Source organism: Callorhinchus milii, unplaced genomic scaffold (genome assembly GCF_018977255.1).
Source record: "Callorhinchus milii isolate IMCB2004 unplaced genomic scaffold, IMCB_Cmil_1.0 Scaffold21, whole genome shotgun sequence".
Taxonomy (NCBI): domain Eukaryota; kingdom Metazoa; phylum Chordata; class Chondrichthyes; order Chimaeriformes; family Callorhinchidae; genus Callorhinchus; species Callorhinchus milii.
The window spans coordinates 8,048,510-8,065,101 of NW_024704762.1; the positions used below are offsets into that span (position 1 = coordinate 8,048,510).

Consider the following 16,592-nt stretch of genomic DNA (forward strand, 5'->3'; position numbering starts at 1 on the left):
CGAGGCCGTTGATTGGTTGAGGAGGGGGGGGGAACGTCACTCGTCGGGAAAGTCGCTCGCCGATTGGCTGAAGCTGCTGCAACCCGCGCGGGCGGCTGTTTTTGTGAATGGGGGGTGGAAGCGGCTGAACGTAAACCGGAGGGAATACAGTGTAACCGAGCGGACAACGGCTATGGTGAGTGGGGGGGGGGGGAGGAGGAGTGGGAGGGGGGGGGGGAGTGCGCGGGGCTTTAACTGAATGCGATGAGGACTTTTCCCGTGGAAAAATAAGTGGGGGGGTTGTGGGGTGAGGAGAGCTGCACACTTCACATCCCTCGGCTCCTATTTGCGCTATGGGCTAAAAATAGATCCCCTCCCGGACCCATCATATGGCAGAATAGCCCTCCCTCCCCCTTCTCTCTCCCCCCCCCCCCCCCCCCCCCACTCCCCCGCACGGTGACAGCTGCAAACGAACCCAGAGGGGCCTCCTCTCTGCACAGGATTCCTCTGAATTTGGGGGACACTGCTGTCATTTTGTCGGCACTGCGTTGGGCCGACTTTGTTTGTCGTCGTGTCATTTTTAATTGGGATCAACGGCAGTTGTAAATGGATCTGGGGGTGGGGGGGGGTTGGAGGGGTAAAAGAGTCTGCCCCACCTGTGGTCTGGGAAACTTTGATGTTTGAGTTCATGGGGATTTGTTATATGGGGTCACTGGGCAATCCAGAGTCTCCCCCCCCCCCCCCTCACCCACCCACCCCTCCCTCCCCAAGTGGAAAGTGAACAGGACTGGGACTTAGCTATGATTCCCCCCACCCCACCCTCGTTCAAACACTCTGCTTACATTCACTGTTAATGATCACACACAACGATCCCACCCCCTCCCCCCTCCCCCCCCCACCCCCACCCCGTCCCAAAATAAACTCATCTCACTTATCCATTGAAATGCCCTTCCTCCCAAAGTCTACATTTCTCTGTCTACATTTCTCTCTCTCCTTCCTGCATCTTCACTGTGTTGAAACCAATGCTTCAGTGCAACATCTCCTTCTTCTAACTCATTCTTTCCCAGCATCTCAAGTCTAAGGGACTCTTTGCCTCCCTCTGTCTTCCTCCTTCGTTCTACACGACTCACCTTCGTCCCTCTTCCTCTTCTCCTACATCCCCAAGCTTCTAAACCTCAAGCTTGGGCTCACGTAACCACATACGTCCTGATTTATCTCCTCATGTACTCTTTTCAACTTCGCCGGTGAGCGGACCTGTGGCCATTGGCCCCTGAGGTACTCAGTCTTCTGCCCTTCATCGTATTTCCTGAACCTGAAATAACTGGTTGGATATTCACACGCTCGCTCTTCACTCATTCCTCAACGGGTTTGTATTTCGAACGTGAGTCTTGCAGCGTGTCCGTGTTTCTGACGGTTCTTTGTTGCTCTCAGGGTGTGGTGGGAGTACAGCTGGTGGTCAGCCTGGTGATGGCCAGCCTCATGCAGAGACTCACTCCACACTACTCCATAGGGCGCTGGCTGATCTGCAATGGAAGGTAAGACGTTGGGTTTATTTCCAATACTCTGTGGACTGTTTGCTGACATGATAATAACCCTTTCATTTTTTTCACAGCACCTTATCACATCAAAGTCTTTCAAAGTGCTTCCCAGAATTTATTACAAAGTGTAGCGACTGCGTATTTTGTAAGCAAATGTGGCAGCCAATTTGCACTCTGCGATGTCCCGCAAACAGTAATGAAGTGAATGACTTTCTTTTATTATGGGGCATTGTTGGCCAGGACACAGTGAGAATCTCCCTTCTTATTTTGAAGCACGTCATGGGATCTTTAACATCGAACTGAACAGGTCTGAGTTTAGTGTCTCATCCGAAGAGCATCTCAGCAACTCCGACAACACAACTCTCCCCAGCACTGCTCGACAGTTTCCAATCGCTAACCCGTTCTCGCTTTAGAAAGTGCAGCGGGTTATGAGTTAGTGTGACAAATTGACCGTGCTTTCAATTCTTGCTCTGCAGCCTGCTCCGGTTCAGACATCCAACAGATGATGAGCTCCGAGCATTGAGTGGGAAACAGAAGCCAAAGATGAAGAGAGACAGGTTGGTACCCCAAACCCCAAGGCTGCACAAAGGAACATCCTACCTTACCCTGGGTGTGTACAGTGTATGCAAAATAACTTGAACAATTAATGAGCATCGGTTGACCAGTGGAGTTGAGAACAATGCCTCTAATTGTGTGTGTGGTCTCTATTTCGGAGCGAGAGGCGGGAGTGAAGAGGGAACTGATGACGTTCCCATAAAGATTCATCGTGAGTTTTTCTTCCAGCAGGAGGCAGAATGGCGTGACTGAACCAAAGCCAGAGACGGTGCCAAAGGACATCAACTTGCAGCTGGACACCAAGCCCATCACCACCATGGATGCCCTGGGTGAGGGCTGGGGGAGGCGGGCATGGCGGCTCTTGACTGTGCCTCTTGGGTGTTGGGTTGATCAAAGGATTGGAGCATGCGATGGGTTCGGGTGTGGGGAGGGTGAATCAGGATTTCCTCTGGAGTTAAAGGAGCTACATAAATTATCACCACTGCTGCAATTCCTGCTCCCAGCACCCCACAACTGCGGGTAACTGAGGGTGGCATAGAGAGGGGTCAAATGCACCCTCAGGGAAGTAGTTCTCTGACTCACTGACTAACTTCCTTTCTCTCTCTCTCTCACTTGCTAGTCTTGCGCTATTTCCTGGAGTATCAGTGGCTGGTGGATTTTGTCCTGTACGCTACTTTGGTTTACCTGTTCACGGAGGTTTATTACTGCCTGGTTAGCGCGGAGACAGAAATTAATGTTGGAGTTCTGTGGTGCCTGCTCACGTTGGTCTTTGCAGTGTATCCTTTCGCACTTTGAGGCAGGGAATCATTCAGGAACCTCCTGATCTTTATTTATAGTGTTGTGGGATCTTTACCCGAACAAGAAGACGGGACCTTAGTATATACTAAGTTTATACTTATACTATACTACATCTCATCCAAAGGATGGCGTATTAAATGTGCCGGTGCATAATAATAATAATAATCCTTGCATTAGATATAGTTCCTTATCACGCCGTTGAGATGTCTCAAAGCGCCTCACAGAATATAGTGTAAAGTGAATTGACTGTATATTTTGTGGGCGAAATGCGGCAGTCAATTGCGCACAGCAGTGTCCCACAAACAGTCATGGATTGAGTGCCCAAATTATTTTTTTGTATTATATTTATTTTTCTGAAGGGACTATTACTCCCGGAAAGCGATCCGCCAATCGACTAACAACCAGGTTCCGACTTACTGCTAGGCAAACAGAGGCGTGTGGAGTAAGGAAACTTACCTACCCTGCCTGGGAATCAAACCCATAGCAATAAGCTCCGGATACAGTCAATCAGAAAAATGGTGTATTCCGTTGCCACGTGGCACTAATGTTGGTGGAGAATTTCTTTCCATCACTATTTGTGATCTGTCTGCAACATTTATTGGCGTCCAGGCTCTTCACTGACTGCCTGCTTGCAAGCTCTGCCTGTTAGTGAGTACACACACACGCGGGGTGGGGGTGGGGGGTCTGACCATTTTAATTGACTGCACGATCCACTGACTCTCTTCCCAAGTACTTAATGATGCTGCCCCCTACATAGAGAGGAGCCTGTGTAATGAGTTGGGCTGTTTATAAGCCAGCCAGCCAGCCCTTCTGCAAATAATTAGCACAGATAAATAAATGCCCGACACTTTTACAGCCCCTGTAAGAGGAATGACTGAGGCATCCCAGTTCAGCCCTTTCCCATTCACCTCTGCCTTTGATTCGCCTTTGCAACGATTCCCTTTGTCTTTGCGCCCATCGTGGCTGTTTGAAATCTGTTGTTATCTCAGTTATTCTGGCCGTAACTGTGCAGCTTGCTCCCTCTTGTTACCGATTCACAGACCAGCGGGAATATAATAACAACAATAATAATCCTTGCATTTGACATAGCGCCTTATCCCGTCGTCGAGACGTCTCAAAGCGCTTCACGGAATATCCTGTAAAGTGGATTGACCGCGCATTTTGTGGGTGAAATGCAGCAGCTCATCACGCAACAGCAGGGTCCCACAAACAGTCATGGAATGAGTGACCAAATAATTTTTTTGTGATGGGTGGGGTGCGGGGGGGTTATTGCCCCTGGAAAACGATCCATTAATCACTAACAACCGGGTTCCTACTTACTGCTAGGTAAACAGAGGTGCGTGGAATAAGGAAACTTGCCCTAGGTTTCGCCCTGCCCGGGAATTGAACCCGCTTCCGAGGCAAGCACTCTCACCACCCCCCGCCACCCAAATATTTCACTATTTAACCCTTCGCAATGTCAGGCCTCACTTGGGGTATTGTCAGCCATTGTTAGCCGGTGTGGTGGGGGCGGGTGTTGGGGGTGTGTGGTGTTTCTGTGCCGGTTGCTGTTGACCTTAACGCCAGCCGCAGTAAAACGCTTGTTACCCTGATGTCGCATTACTTCAGGACGGAAGACGGGGGCGAGCGCTCCGTCTGCCTTACCTTCGCCTTCCTCTTCCTCGTCATCGCGATGTTGGTCCTCGTCATCAGTGAGGATTACCTGGAGTTTGGCCTCGAACCAGGTGATGCTTGTTAACATGGACTTTTGGCAGGTTAGAGACAGAGTAAAGCTCCTTCTACACAGTTCATCCAGCTTCACCACGGGTTAGAGACAAAGTAAAGTGCCCAAACCCTCCATCCAATTGAGCCCAATCCTACATTCACCCAGTGCACTTCACTATAGGAGTCTGTGTATGTGTGTGTGGATTAACATTAATAGCAGCGAATCCTTCACAGGCGAAAAAACGTAAAACAATTGTAGCAATTGGGTGATCCGGACATCAAACTGGGGACCCTCTTGGTTTGCACAGTTCAGTACTTACCCTGTGTGTGTGTCTGTGGGTGGTGGTGGATGGAGCACACGTGGAATGTCCTGTGAAGTATTACTGTAGAAAGGCAGCTCTGAGCAGCTGTGAGTGACCACCTCCCCCCTTCTCTCTCTCTCTCTCTCTCTCTCCGTTCCCCTACAGGCTTTGACGTCTTCTACGAGAACGTGAGCAATTTCCTGAGGCAGCAGGGAATCCAACTCTGGCCGTGAGTGCCGTCGCTTCTCCTTTCGCTTGGTAACGGAATCGGCGGGTTTTTACAATCGGTGGCAATAAGCGTTGAGAGGCGCTGGTCTGGCTGGAAATAGCCGTCCTGCACCTCGATCAGGTCACTTCACCGTCCAGGGGCTTGGGACGTCCTTCTGACGTGAAAGGCGCTGTGTAAATGTAATTTTATTGTTGTTGTTACATGACCCAAGGTTAACAGGTGGGGATGGGGGGGGTGCGGTGGGGTGGGGTGCTGGTGTGTGGAGGGGGCGGGTGTCACAGCCAAGGTCTGCAAACGTGTGAACCGGAGCTCAGTTCAACATCGTTCGGAAGATGCCACCTCGCGTGAAGCGCTCCCCCCAGTACTGCACTGTGGTGGATCACGAGACAATCACTACAGAATGGAACTACAGAATACTCTCTCCCAAATGAATTGGCTGCTCTGTTCGTTCTCTGTAGGCCGTGGCCATCGCTGCTGTCTGTGCAACAAAACCATCTCACTTGATTTCCAACTCATTGCTGCTCCTTTTAGGCGAAACCCGACGGATAAACGTACGTTTTCTATTCACCGTTCAGGTTCTCGGTCTGCAGGCTGATATTCAAGCTCTCTCTGGTGGGGCTCTGCTCGTTCATAGGAGCCTTCCTGACCTTCCCCGGTCTGCGCTTGGCTCAGACACAATTGGACGCCCTGAAGCTCACTGCGGACAGACCTCTGATACAGTAAGTGCTGCACAAGTCCCACCTTTGCAAACTGCAGGGCCAGAGAATTTCAGGCTCTCCCGGGGCCGCACTCTTTTGCCAGTTCCCAACTCAACTACCATTATATTATTATATATTACAATAATTATATTGTTCTATTATCCCAGGCACCCAGTGAAACAACAACACAAACAACAGTGATGAGGAATATTAAAATGTTTAATAAATCCTCAAGAATAAAATCTGTTTCTTAACAATTAATATTATTGAAATAAACACCTTGTGTAACACTTTGTGTTTATTACATGAACCTTTATATCTGCGCTCCTCTCTCTCTCTCTCTCTCTCTGACTATAACTTTGTGTAATGATTCAGTACATTTCTATAAATGCAAGTTGTTGTAATTTTTTTATCTGTGGGGGGGTGGATTGTTGTGAACACTGCTGCACTAACCTAAGACGAGCTTCACTTTCCTCCGCTGACTGGGCCGTTTCTTGCTCCCGCCAGGTTTCTGCTACACATCAGCTTCCTCTCTCCTGTGCTGGTGCTGCTGCTGTGGGTCAAACCGGTGGCCAGAAACTTTGTCCTCAACGCTCCGCTGGGGAAGGAGAAACTGCCGCTGTGAGTATCACCTACCCCAGCGCTCGCTCTGATGATGGGGAAACTCGGGACTTAACTTCCTGCTTCAAAGGAGAGCAGCATTTTCCTCCTGGATTACATTTCTAACCACAACAACAACTTGCATTTATACAGTGCCCTCTATGTGAGATAATGTCTCAATGGATTGATGCAACAACTGACAGCAGGATGGGTTGGCTGCTGAGCAAGGGAGGGTGGAGGGTGGAGTTGACGATAGGAACGATTGAAGAGGTAGATTTTAAGACAGGAGGGAAGGGAGAGAAAGGACCTGGGATTTTTGAGGGATGGGTGGGGGGGTTGGGGAATATGATGACCAACAACGACATCATCCAAATTCACCCCAACAATCCTACAAACTGGCTGCTCGTGTGATTGTTGTCCGTGGGGCTGGTGAAAGGCTCGTAACGTAAGAGTTGATGTTCTTCCTTGTTGTTGGGTTTTTTTTTAAACGTTGTTTCCTGTCCCCATCGCTGACGGGAAGGTTGTCCGACTCCGGGTACAACACAGCCCGGCTGTGGGCCATCATGGCCGTCTGCGCCGTCCGGCTGGCAGTCACTCGCTACCACCTCCAGGCCTACCTCAACCTGGCCGACAAGTGGGTGGATCAGTTGAAGAGGGAGACGGGCCACATTGCCATGATTGACATACAGCGCAAGGTACGTAGTGGTAGTGGTTGGTGGCGGCGGGGTGGGGAAGGGTGGGGCAGGAAAGGGCTAAAGGGACATGGGCTCTGATAGGGGTGATGGTAGGGAAGCGGGTGGTGGTTATAGGGCAGAGAGGGAACTGGCTATTGGGTTATTGTAGTTGTTAGGTTTTAAAACCAAGCCCACTTTGTGTTTGCGGCACCTCCTATTGTATTTGGAGATCTCCGTGACGTGCCTTGGGCTGTTGAACGTACAGTGGTATTTCTCATCATATTGAGAGAGAGAGAGAGACAAGAGGGTGAAGCTAGATTCAAAAGGGTCTCGGTTATATAGAGAGAGTTAGTTTCAGACTGGCATACAATCCAGACCATTGGACGGTTTGTGTGTAGAATAACAGTCATGAGGGGAGGGAGGTTATAGGCTGGAGTAAAGTGAGGGTTTAATGTTGGGAAGGTCTATGTTCTGTACAGGTCACCCGAGTGTTCTGCTACCTGTGTGTGGTCACCCTCCAATACCTGGGTCCCATTGTGCTCCTCCTACACTCCACTCTGCTGCTCAAAGTGCTGGGTGAGTAACGACACAGTGCGTACAGAGACACCTCCCTGTTCATGGGTCGGGGTGTGGGTTGGGGTGTGGATAGGGGCTGGAAAAGAGCATTCACCTACAAAACACAGTCACTATAGTTTACAATAAATCCTGCAAAGCCTTTGAGACATCTTCCCGACATGAAAGCTGTACAGATTAGAGTAGACCTCACGTAAACCTGGTACCTGTTGGGACCGTACGTTTAATATAACTTATGCAAAGCACGAGTTACGTCAAACTTGCAGAGAGTATAAGCTCTTGAATGTGAACTTGGGCAGATGTCCGAGTTGCACAGATCAGACTTCTGTGAGTTTTACTGTATTATTATTATCATCATCATCATTATTTTCCTTTTTCAGGTGACTACTCCTGGGGAGTTTACCCGGAGACTCCAGGAATCACTGTGGTGCCGGAAATTGTCACCGCCGCTGGCTCTGACCCCTCGGCTGATGAAGAGGAGGATTACCAGGCCACCGTGTCCCACATCACCGCCAGCCTGGGAGCCCTGCGCAATGTGCTGACCCCCCTCTTCTATCGCGGCCTTTTCTCCTTCCTGACCTGGTGGCTGGCAGCCTGCCAGACCATCATCAGCCTCTTCGGCCTTTACTTCCACCAATACCTGATGGCTTCGTAACCAGAGGACGAGGAGTTGGCGTTAAGCATGTGGGGATTATTGGCGGGAAGGTCCTGTGCTGAGGGTGAAACACAGCCTCACGGAAACCCTCCCCTCCGCCATCTCGGATTTGAACAGCGTCTCAACAAAATGACGGATTCTCAACGCAGATCGAACTGTGCGGGTGGGTGGGTGGGGGGGGGGGGCGGGTGAAGGGAGGCGGGAAGTGGGTCACAGTCTATTCCCGATTTTGTGTGTGCATTTTTCTCTTTGTAGTAGAATTTCATCGCGTTGGAGATTGAACATATAAGTCTCGTTATTAGTGCTTTCCCACCCCGGCCACCACCCCGTGTCAAGTGCCTGATGTCTCTGAGGTCCCACGGCACCCCCCCTCACCCTCCCGCTGCGGTCTGCCTTGTTAAAAGAATAATTTTATTTTAAATGGGGTTACAGTGATGGTGGGGTGGCGGGGGAGGAGGCTTTGTTCAGACATACAGAAGGGAGGGACGGCGTGAGAGAGATGAGCTGAATATTTATTTGAAATGTAAGTTATTTGGAAGCTTATTCTCTCAGTCCGTGCTTATTCCCTCTGGACTCTTGGGTGAGCACTCACCTGCCTTGAAGATGGCCGAGTGACGAGAGCCATTGATGGAGCTTGGTATTTGGGGCAGAGATTGGGGGAGGAGCGACAGTGGAGTGTGTGTGTGGGGGCGGGGGTGGAATGTGATGATTTTTAAAAAAAAAAGCAGTTGAATGGGTGATTGTGGAGTTTTTTTTCTAAAACGGTGAACTCAATTTCTTCATCCAAATTCCATGTCTCCACTGAGGATAATCATAATAATATTAATAATAATCCTTGCTTTTGATATAGCACTTTAGCACATCGTTGAGACGTCTCAAAGCGCTTCACAGAATGTACTGCAAAGTGTATTTAATCGACTGTATATTTTGCAAGCGATTCTAGAGCAGGAGTTAGTCAAAATGCACCTGATCCCGATGACAGTAGCCACACTCCTTGCATTTGGTGCAGTGCACTTCTCATCAAGACGACATTTCAGAGTGACTTGCGGGATTCACTGTAAGGTGCAGTGACTGTGCGCCTTGCGTGGGCGGGTGTTTTGTTTTTAAAGATGTAACGGGAACAGATTCCCAATTAATCTGGAGTCCTGTAGCTCAGTGGTTAGAGCACTCGCTTTGCAAGCGAGAGACCTGAGTTCAATTCCAGGCAGAGGTCGAAACCTCGGGCAAGTTTCCTTACTCCACACAGAGCCTAATAATAAACCCTCCAAAACAAAACAATAATAAATTGGTCATTTTCAATCTACGACTGTTTGTGGGGCATTGCTGTGCGCAATTGGCTGCCGCGTTCGCCCACAAATATACAGTCAATTCACTTTACAGTATATTCTGTGAAGCGCTTTGGGACGTCCTCCCGACGTGAAAAGCGCTATATCAAATGCAAGGATTATTATTTTATTTATAATCACAGAGTCGTTCTCCCATTTTGAAATTGTCATACTTTGATCTCTGGGATTGCAATAATTCAGGTCAATTTATTGGCGGGGGGTGGTGGGGGGAGGAAGAAATGCAGACAATGCACAGGTAACGTATTTCCTTCTCCCTCCCTACCCCTTCCCCCTTTTCTATTAGTGCCTTATTGGGATATCAGTGAGCAGTAAATACAATGGATGTCGTGATGTAAGCAAATACTAAATTATCGATAATTTATCGGATTGGAAGCTGCTCAGATGAATGCACAGACATGGGTTCAGCCTGTGCCCTGAACCCACAGATTTGAACAAAAATCTCCCCCTTTTTGAAAAAAAATTGACCATTTCACACCAGTTCACAGGACATTGCTGCGTTCAAATTGGCTGCCGAGATCGCCTGCAAAACCCACAGTCACCGCACTACACTTTACAGTGAATCCTCTGAAGCGCTTTGAGGCGTTTTGATGAGCCGATAAGGCGTTATAACGACCATATCAAGGATCATTGTCTCTCCTAAGATATCAGCAATGTGCTGACCACACACATCATTGGAATACTGGACACTCTCTCTCTCACTCGAGTCCTGAATATGTTTGCAAAATCATGTGCTGATCCATCTGATGTCCGTGTGCGTGTTCAGTACTTGCACCTCGCTGCCTCGCCTTGGGGACTGCCAAACCCCCCCCTTCCTTCCTCCTCCCCCCCCCCCCCCCACACACACACCCCAGGGCAGGACACATGTGCTAAAACTGAACATTTCTAAGATCCTAATTTAATCCGTTCATTCACCATTCCTCCACCCCCTTTCCTGTCTTTCACCCTCCTCTGAGCTCGATTGCGTCAATAAATCTTGTAAATGTGACACCATGTGATGAGATCTAAATACATGGGTTTGCATAAATGTATTTTTCGATCATAAAAATTTAAATTGCGACTTTTTTTGATGCGCTTTTTTTTGGGTGGGGGATTTGTACCTTTCTGCCCCGCCAAACCCCGGGAACGAGTGCCACATACAATCGATTATTTGGTGATTCTCAGATCAATAAATTGATTCTCTTCATTACAGATCGTCTTGTGTCTTTATATATAATGTGCGTTAGTTAGAAACCCAAGTGTCTGTCACTTTGGAGATGTAACAAATAGAGGGATTACATTTTTTGAGACCCCTTTCACTTCGGTAGGACATCACAAAGAACATCACAGGATTTTCCTGTGATGTGTAGGTATATTGTAGGTGAACGCAGCAACCAATTTGCGCACAGCAATGTCCCATAAAAGGCCACCAAGCGAATGAATCATTTTATCTGGAAGCTTTTTGCCCAGGACACTGGGAGAAAGAAACTCCCTTCTCTTTACAAAAAGTGCCCTCCCTGCAATCTTTAACGTCCACCTGACCAGGCAGACGGGACCTTGGTTTAACATCTCAGCCGAAGCACGGCACCTCCAACAGTGCAGCACACCCTCAGCGCTGCACTAAATGTAGACTATATTCAGACGTGACCAAGGTTGAAGAGGTGGAGGTGTTTGAAATGGGAGGGAGGGGCAGGTTTATGTAGGATAATGATTTGGAGATCTTCACAATAGTGGGGCAGGATGCCAGGGGAGGGAAGGGGGGGGCGGGAGGTTTTAAAGTGAGATTTAAAGACAGATTGGAGCGTGGGGGTGTGGGGAGGGGGGTAAGCAAGGCGCCGGGAGAGGGAATAGTGGCAGGGAGTTCCAGACGTTAGGGGCAAAAGTGGCTGAAAATGATAAGGTGAGACATACACAAGACTGTTCTGAGTTTGTGGGATACATGTTCTCACACACACACACACACACACTTTTGCACACACACACACACATAACGCCTGTGGCAGACAGCTGTAAATCAGGCCCAGTCTCACATCTTTCTGCCACTCGCTCTCTTGTCTCTGTCTCTCTTTCTCTCCCTAATTGAAATGCGCAGCATAAAAACGGAGTTAAAGCACTTACTGCAATTTCAGATCACGGCTTAAAACCACCCACCTCCTGCTCCCCATTTATAACCAGCCTCCAAGTGTGTGGCTCTGAATTAGGCTGCACTTAAACCACACAATTTAAAAACCCATGGGACTTTATTTATTTTCGCCTCTACACCCACGAGCCCCCCCCCCCTCCACTCGCCTCTCCCCATCTTGTGCATTAATGTCCAACTCCAGACTAATTTCTGTCTGGGGCAGGGGTCTAGTTTGGGAAGCCGGGGGGGGGGGGGGGGGGGGTAGGGTAGAGGGGTTGGGTGGGTGTTGAGGGGGGGGTGAACTCTAGGGAAATTCATTTCACTGATCTGTCTGACTCCTCGCCAATGACTTAATTATGGAGTCGGTCGTGTTAAAGGAGTTGGCCCTTTCCCAGCTCTTGTCAAAGCGCAGGACAAATTAAACAAATAAGCTTTCTCTTTCTCTCCCCCCCCCCCCTCACCTCCCCCACCAAAGAAACCCCAGCCTCACTCCGCTGGTTTCCAATGAAACATTTCAGGTCAAAGGCAGATATTTAAATCCCTGGGAAACGATCATTTGCATCTGACGTGTATAATTTATGTAGCAGACGTTTTCTTTGAAAGAATTATAGCTCGAGACTCGTCTGTGTGGCTTGTCTGTATGTTTATAAAAAAAAGCAGCGCTGTGATAGCTACATTGGGTGTCTGTGTGTATGTGTGTGTGTGTGTGTGTAAAAAAAACATTATTTTTCCCCCTTGTTTCTCTGCTCCCTGGCAGATCAAATGCTGAGATTGCGAATCTATTGTTTCTAATAAAATGTATAAAATTGGTCACTCGTTCACTCACTCACTCACTCACTCAACGGCTGTTTGGGGCGACTCAATTTTCCTTTTGTGGGCGCAAACCGGCTGCTGTGTTTCGCCCACAAAATAGACCATCGCTCCACTTTACAGTACATCCTGTGAGGCGCTTTGAGACATCTCAATGACAATGTGATAAGGCGCTGTATCAAATGCGAGGATTATTATTATTTCCATCTTATCTCCTTGTTTTACCCTGTTTATTCCCTCCCTTTCTTCACAGTTTAAATTTATCCCCCCCACCCCACAACTCCCCAGAATTTAAGATCAATTGGCCACTCGGCTCATTGCGTGCAAGAGCTTTGACGGACGCCTTCGCCTCAGTTACAGAATTCACTTTATTTCCAAACCATGTTATTTACGTAAAGCCCCTTTTGAGTTACACTGTACGAATGGACTACATAAATGCCAGTTGTTGTTATTGAACTTTCTACTTCGAGTGGAAGGCACTGGAGGAAATAATAATAAAAATAATCGTTGCAATTTGATATAGCGCTTTATCAGGTCATTGAGACGTCTCAAGGAATATATTGTAAAGCGAATTGACTGTGGGGTTTTTGGGGCGAAACGTGGCTGCCAATTGCGCACTGCAGTGTCCCAAGAAGAGTCGTGGACTGAGTGACCAAATTTTTTTTGGGGGGGAGGGGGGGAGAAGACTATTACCCCAGAAAGCAGAAGCTCATTCCACCCCCCTCACTCCGCCCACCTCAGCAGACATAGACTTGGCAAAGAAACAGCCACTGTGGCCATCCTTCAGGAACAATGAAGCTGGCATTTTGATGAGACGCCATACAACATCGAGTGTCTCACAGCGCTTCACGGCTAATTACTGAAGACGTGTAGTGACTGTATATTTGTAGGCATTCGCAGGGGCCAATTTGCAAACGTCCCAGGACGAGCAGCCGTGAAGAGAAGAGAATTAGCAATTTATTTGGGGAGGGTGGGGGGGGTGGAGGGGGGTGGACATGGGGAGAAACTCCCTTCTCATTTCAGACAGTGTCATGGGATCTTTAGCAACAACCTGAACGGGCGCAGACGGGGACATGATTTTAATGTCTCATCCAAAGGAGGGCAATGCAATGATCGGGGGTGGGGGGAGAAGGGGAGGTTAGGGGGGGGTGGGTGGGGGAAGCGATGTACAGTGGCGAGGAAAAGGCATAAATCAGGTAAAACAAAAGCGGCACCCCCCCCCCCCCCCACCCCTCCCACAGCCCTCGTAATTGGGCTGCCAGCACCTTCATTGAGCAGCTGGCTTGGAGAGACAAGCTAACAAACAGCTTGTGGCATAAGGATTTCATGTACTAGATCCAGTCTGGTCAGGGCAGCCCAGAGAGCGGAGAGCGTGAGAGAGTCTGGGTGTACAGATGATTTATAAGGTGGTGACTGTCCACCACAGGCAGTGAATTAGAGGGCACAATAGTCTCGCCACACAGACACACAAAAGGCACGACGATTCTGGGAAATTAATTAGATCCCTGGCAATTTTTTTACATCAGTTTAACTCTTTAGGGGCACACGATATGTCCACCGAGGTGATGGGGTGGGGTGGGGGGGAAATCGGGGGTGGGGGGGGGAGCGGGAAGAAGAAAAGGACGCTGCAAAATATTCTGTCTGGACGTTTTAACGAACGTCCCTTTTCTCTCCGCAGAAAGATTTGTTCATATTTTTCTGGTGCGCTTTCAAATCGAAATCCTCCTCGCAAGTAGGGGTGCGAAGCTACCAGTCATCATCATAACAATCCTTGCATTTGATATAGCGCCTGATCGCGTCTTCGAGACATCTCAATGCGCTTCACAGAATATACTGTAAAACAAATTAACTGTATATCTTTTGGGCGAAGCATCAACCATCATCAAACCATCTTGGTGGTTGTTTGAGGTTGCTGTGCGCGAATTAGCTAGCGCGTTCACCCTCGAAACCGCACAGTCACCACACTTTCCAATGAATCCCATGAACGGCTTTGAGGCATGGTCCTCACCCTGCATCAAACAGGGGTAATAATTATTTTACCTGGTCCGGTCCTTGGAAGAGACTGAAACAGTTTCTAACTACGTTGTGAAATCCAGGGGAAGGAGAAGAGGGAGGGGATGAGAAGATCAGATAAAGCGCTGGAGATAGCTTTGGAGCACCCGTGATATGTCACCAATATACCCATGGACCAATATACCTTAGAACCAAGCTGCCCATCACCACACCATTCACTCCCCACCTGTTGCCGCTGTCCAGGACCTGCTGATGTGTCTGTCCAACTTGTGGGCACCTCAGGCACAAGGGCATCTCACAATTCACACCACTTTTTTCAGTCCCATTCTGTGTTCGAAATTGATGTTGACCAAAGTCCAACACCCACTAAAAGGGCCAGAGCCAGACAATCCATTAGGTGCTCTAATGGCAAGCTTCCACTGTGCATCAGGTAATAATTACAGGCAGAGTGAGCCCAGCAAGAGTTTGTAAACTGCTTGGATTTGACTCACGTGGTTCACTGTTATAGACATTGCTCCAAGAATAGTGTTTGAGGGCGATAATAAATAATAATCCTTGTATTTGATACAGCGCCTTATCACGTCATTGAGATAACTCAAAGCGCTTCACAGGATATACCGTAGAATGGATTGACTGTGTATTTTGTGGGGGAAGAGAAACACCCTCAAAATAAAACAGGTGAACAGATGTTCTATAATTACACCCTCCATTCTGTTAGGCAGAGCGTAACATAACAGTAATTTTCAGATCTCTTCGTACCACGAAAGTTAATGTTAACCTTTCACGACTCGGGATCTGACAATTATTACAGACTCAGTTGGATACATACGACCAATATACAAAGTGAGTCACCGAGAAGAAAAAAAAATCTCGGCTCAAAATTGTTTAAAGGGGCTCTGGTAAATTCAGCGGCCTCCCAGATTAGCAGCCTAATGGCTTGGACGCTTTATTGCCATGCCAGTATTTGTAGTCAGTTAACACTGAAATCTCTCCCACTCCTCCAAAACAGAACCATGACATTGAACGCCTTTAAAAGCAGCTTCTATGTGAAATTGCTCCCTCTTCTGGGTAAGGAAAGGGGACACCAAACCCCTCTGATTTTAAAAAAAAGGGTGTTAAAAAGAGCAACTGATCACACTGCTGGCAAACAAGTTTCAATTTATACTTTACCTGTCAGGTAAAAGAATGCCTTAACGTGACGTAGAGCGCCGTGAGCCAGTAAAGTGGAGCCGTAAGATTTTTTTTTCGACAGGAGCAAATCCCATTTGTCGAATCACACCTAAAGACTTTCCTCTCCTCTCTACAGTCACCCCTCCCACACTCTCTCCGGCTCAGCCTCATTATACGCCATTGTCAAGCTCTCCGAGATGCTACCCCACGTGAGACGCCATGTGAACGCAAGTGGGAATACGGTGGGAGAAAAGGTGGCAGCTTATTGAGGGTGGCACTGCTGCTGGTGTGTAACAGATTATTCACTTCATCACCATCATCAACAACTACACATTGCATTTATCTAGCTGCCTTTCATGTTGGGAGAACATCCCAAGGCAGTGAAGGGTTTGCTCCTGAGCTGGAGGTGGGAGTCAAGAGATGTGTAGGGCAAAGGTTGGGTGGGCGGTGGAAGTGGGAGGATAACCAAAGGCACAATCAAAGAGGAAGGTCTTGAGATGTGCCCTGAAGGAGGCAATGGAGGGGGCAAGGCAAAGGGATGGAGGGTGGGGGCAGCAAGGTGAGGCAGGCAGAGCAGAGGACATGGAGCAGGCCGGTGCCCGCCGAGCAGAGGGAGCAGACAGCTCGGTGTGGTGTGAATAGGTCGCAGAGGTTGGGAGGGGCAAGACCGCGGAGGGCTTTAAAAATGAGGACGATGATCTTGAGCTGGACTGTCCGGGTGACAGGAGCCAGTGAAGCCGGTCGAGGATGGGGGCAATCAATCATCTCACGGATCTCAGTGCGGTAGAGGACAGAGACCTTTTATTTAACCTAAATAAAAAAAACTTGCTGATTTCTCATAGAGGAAATG

General features: G+C 48.6%; 1 protein-coding gene across 2 annotated transcripts; it reads left to right on the forward strand.

Annotated features, from left to right (window-relative positions):
* The first annotated feature begins 75 nt into the window (after window positions 1-75).
* On the forward strand, window positions 76-8,465 carry tmem161a (transmembrane protein 161A). 2 transcript variants are annotated; one of them, XM_042342877.1, is made up of 12 exons: window positions 76-175; window positions 1,411-1,514; window positions 1,994-2,074; window positions 2,301-2,401; window positions 2,692-2,848; window positions 4,443-4,594; window positions 5,042-5,105; window positions 5,681-5,824; window positions 6,311-6,424; window positions 6,924-7,098; window positions 7,557-7,653; window positions 8,031-8,465. In XM_042342877.1, the coding sequence occupies exons 1-12, from the start codon at window positions 173-175 to the stop codon at window positions 8,303-8,305; spliced, it is 1,467 nt and encodes a 488-aa protein (XP_042198811.1). In that variant the 5' UTR covers window positions 76-172; the 3' UTR covers window positions 8,306-8,465. The 2 variants fall into 2 exon arrangements, with proteins under 2 accessions (XP_042198811.1, XP_042198812.1); XM_042342878.1 differs by having other exon boundaries at window positions 2,304-2,401.
* The last annotated feature ends 8,127 nt before the right edge of the window (window positions 8,466-16,592 follow it).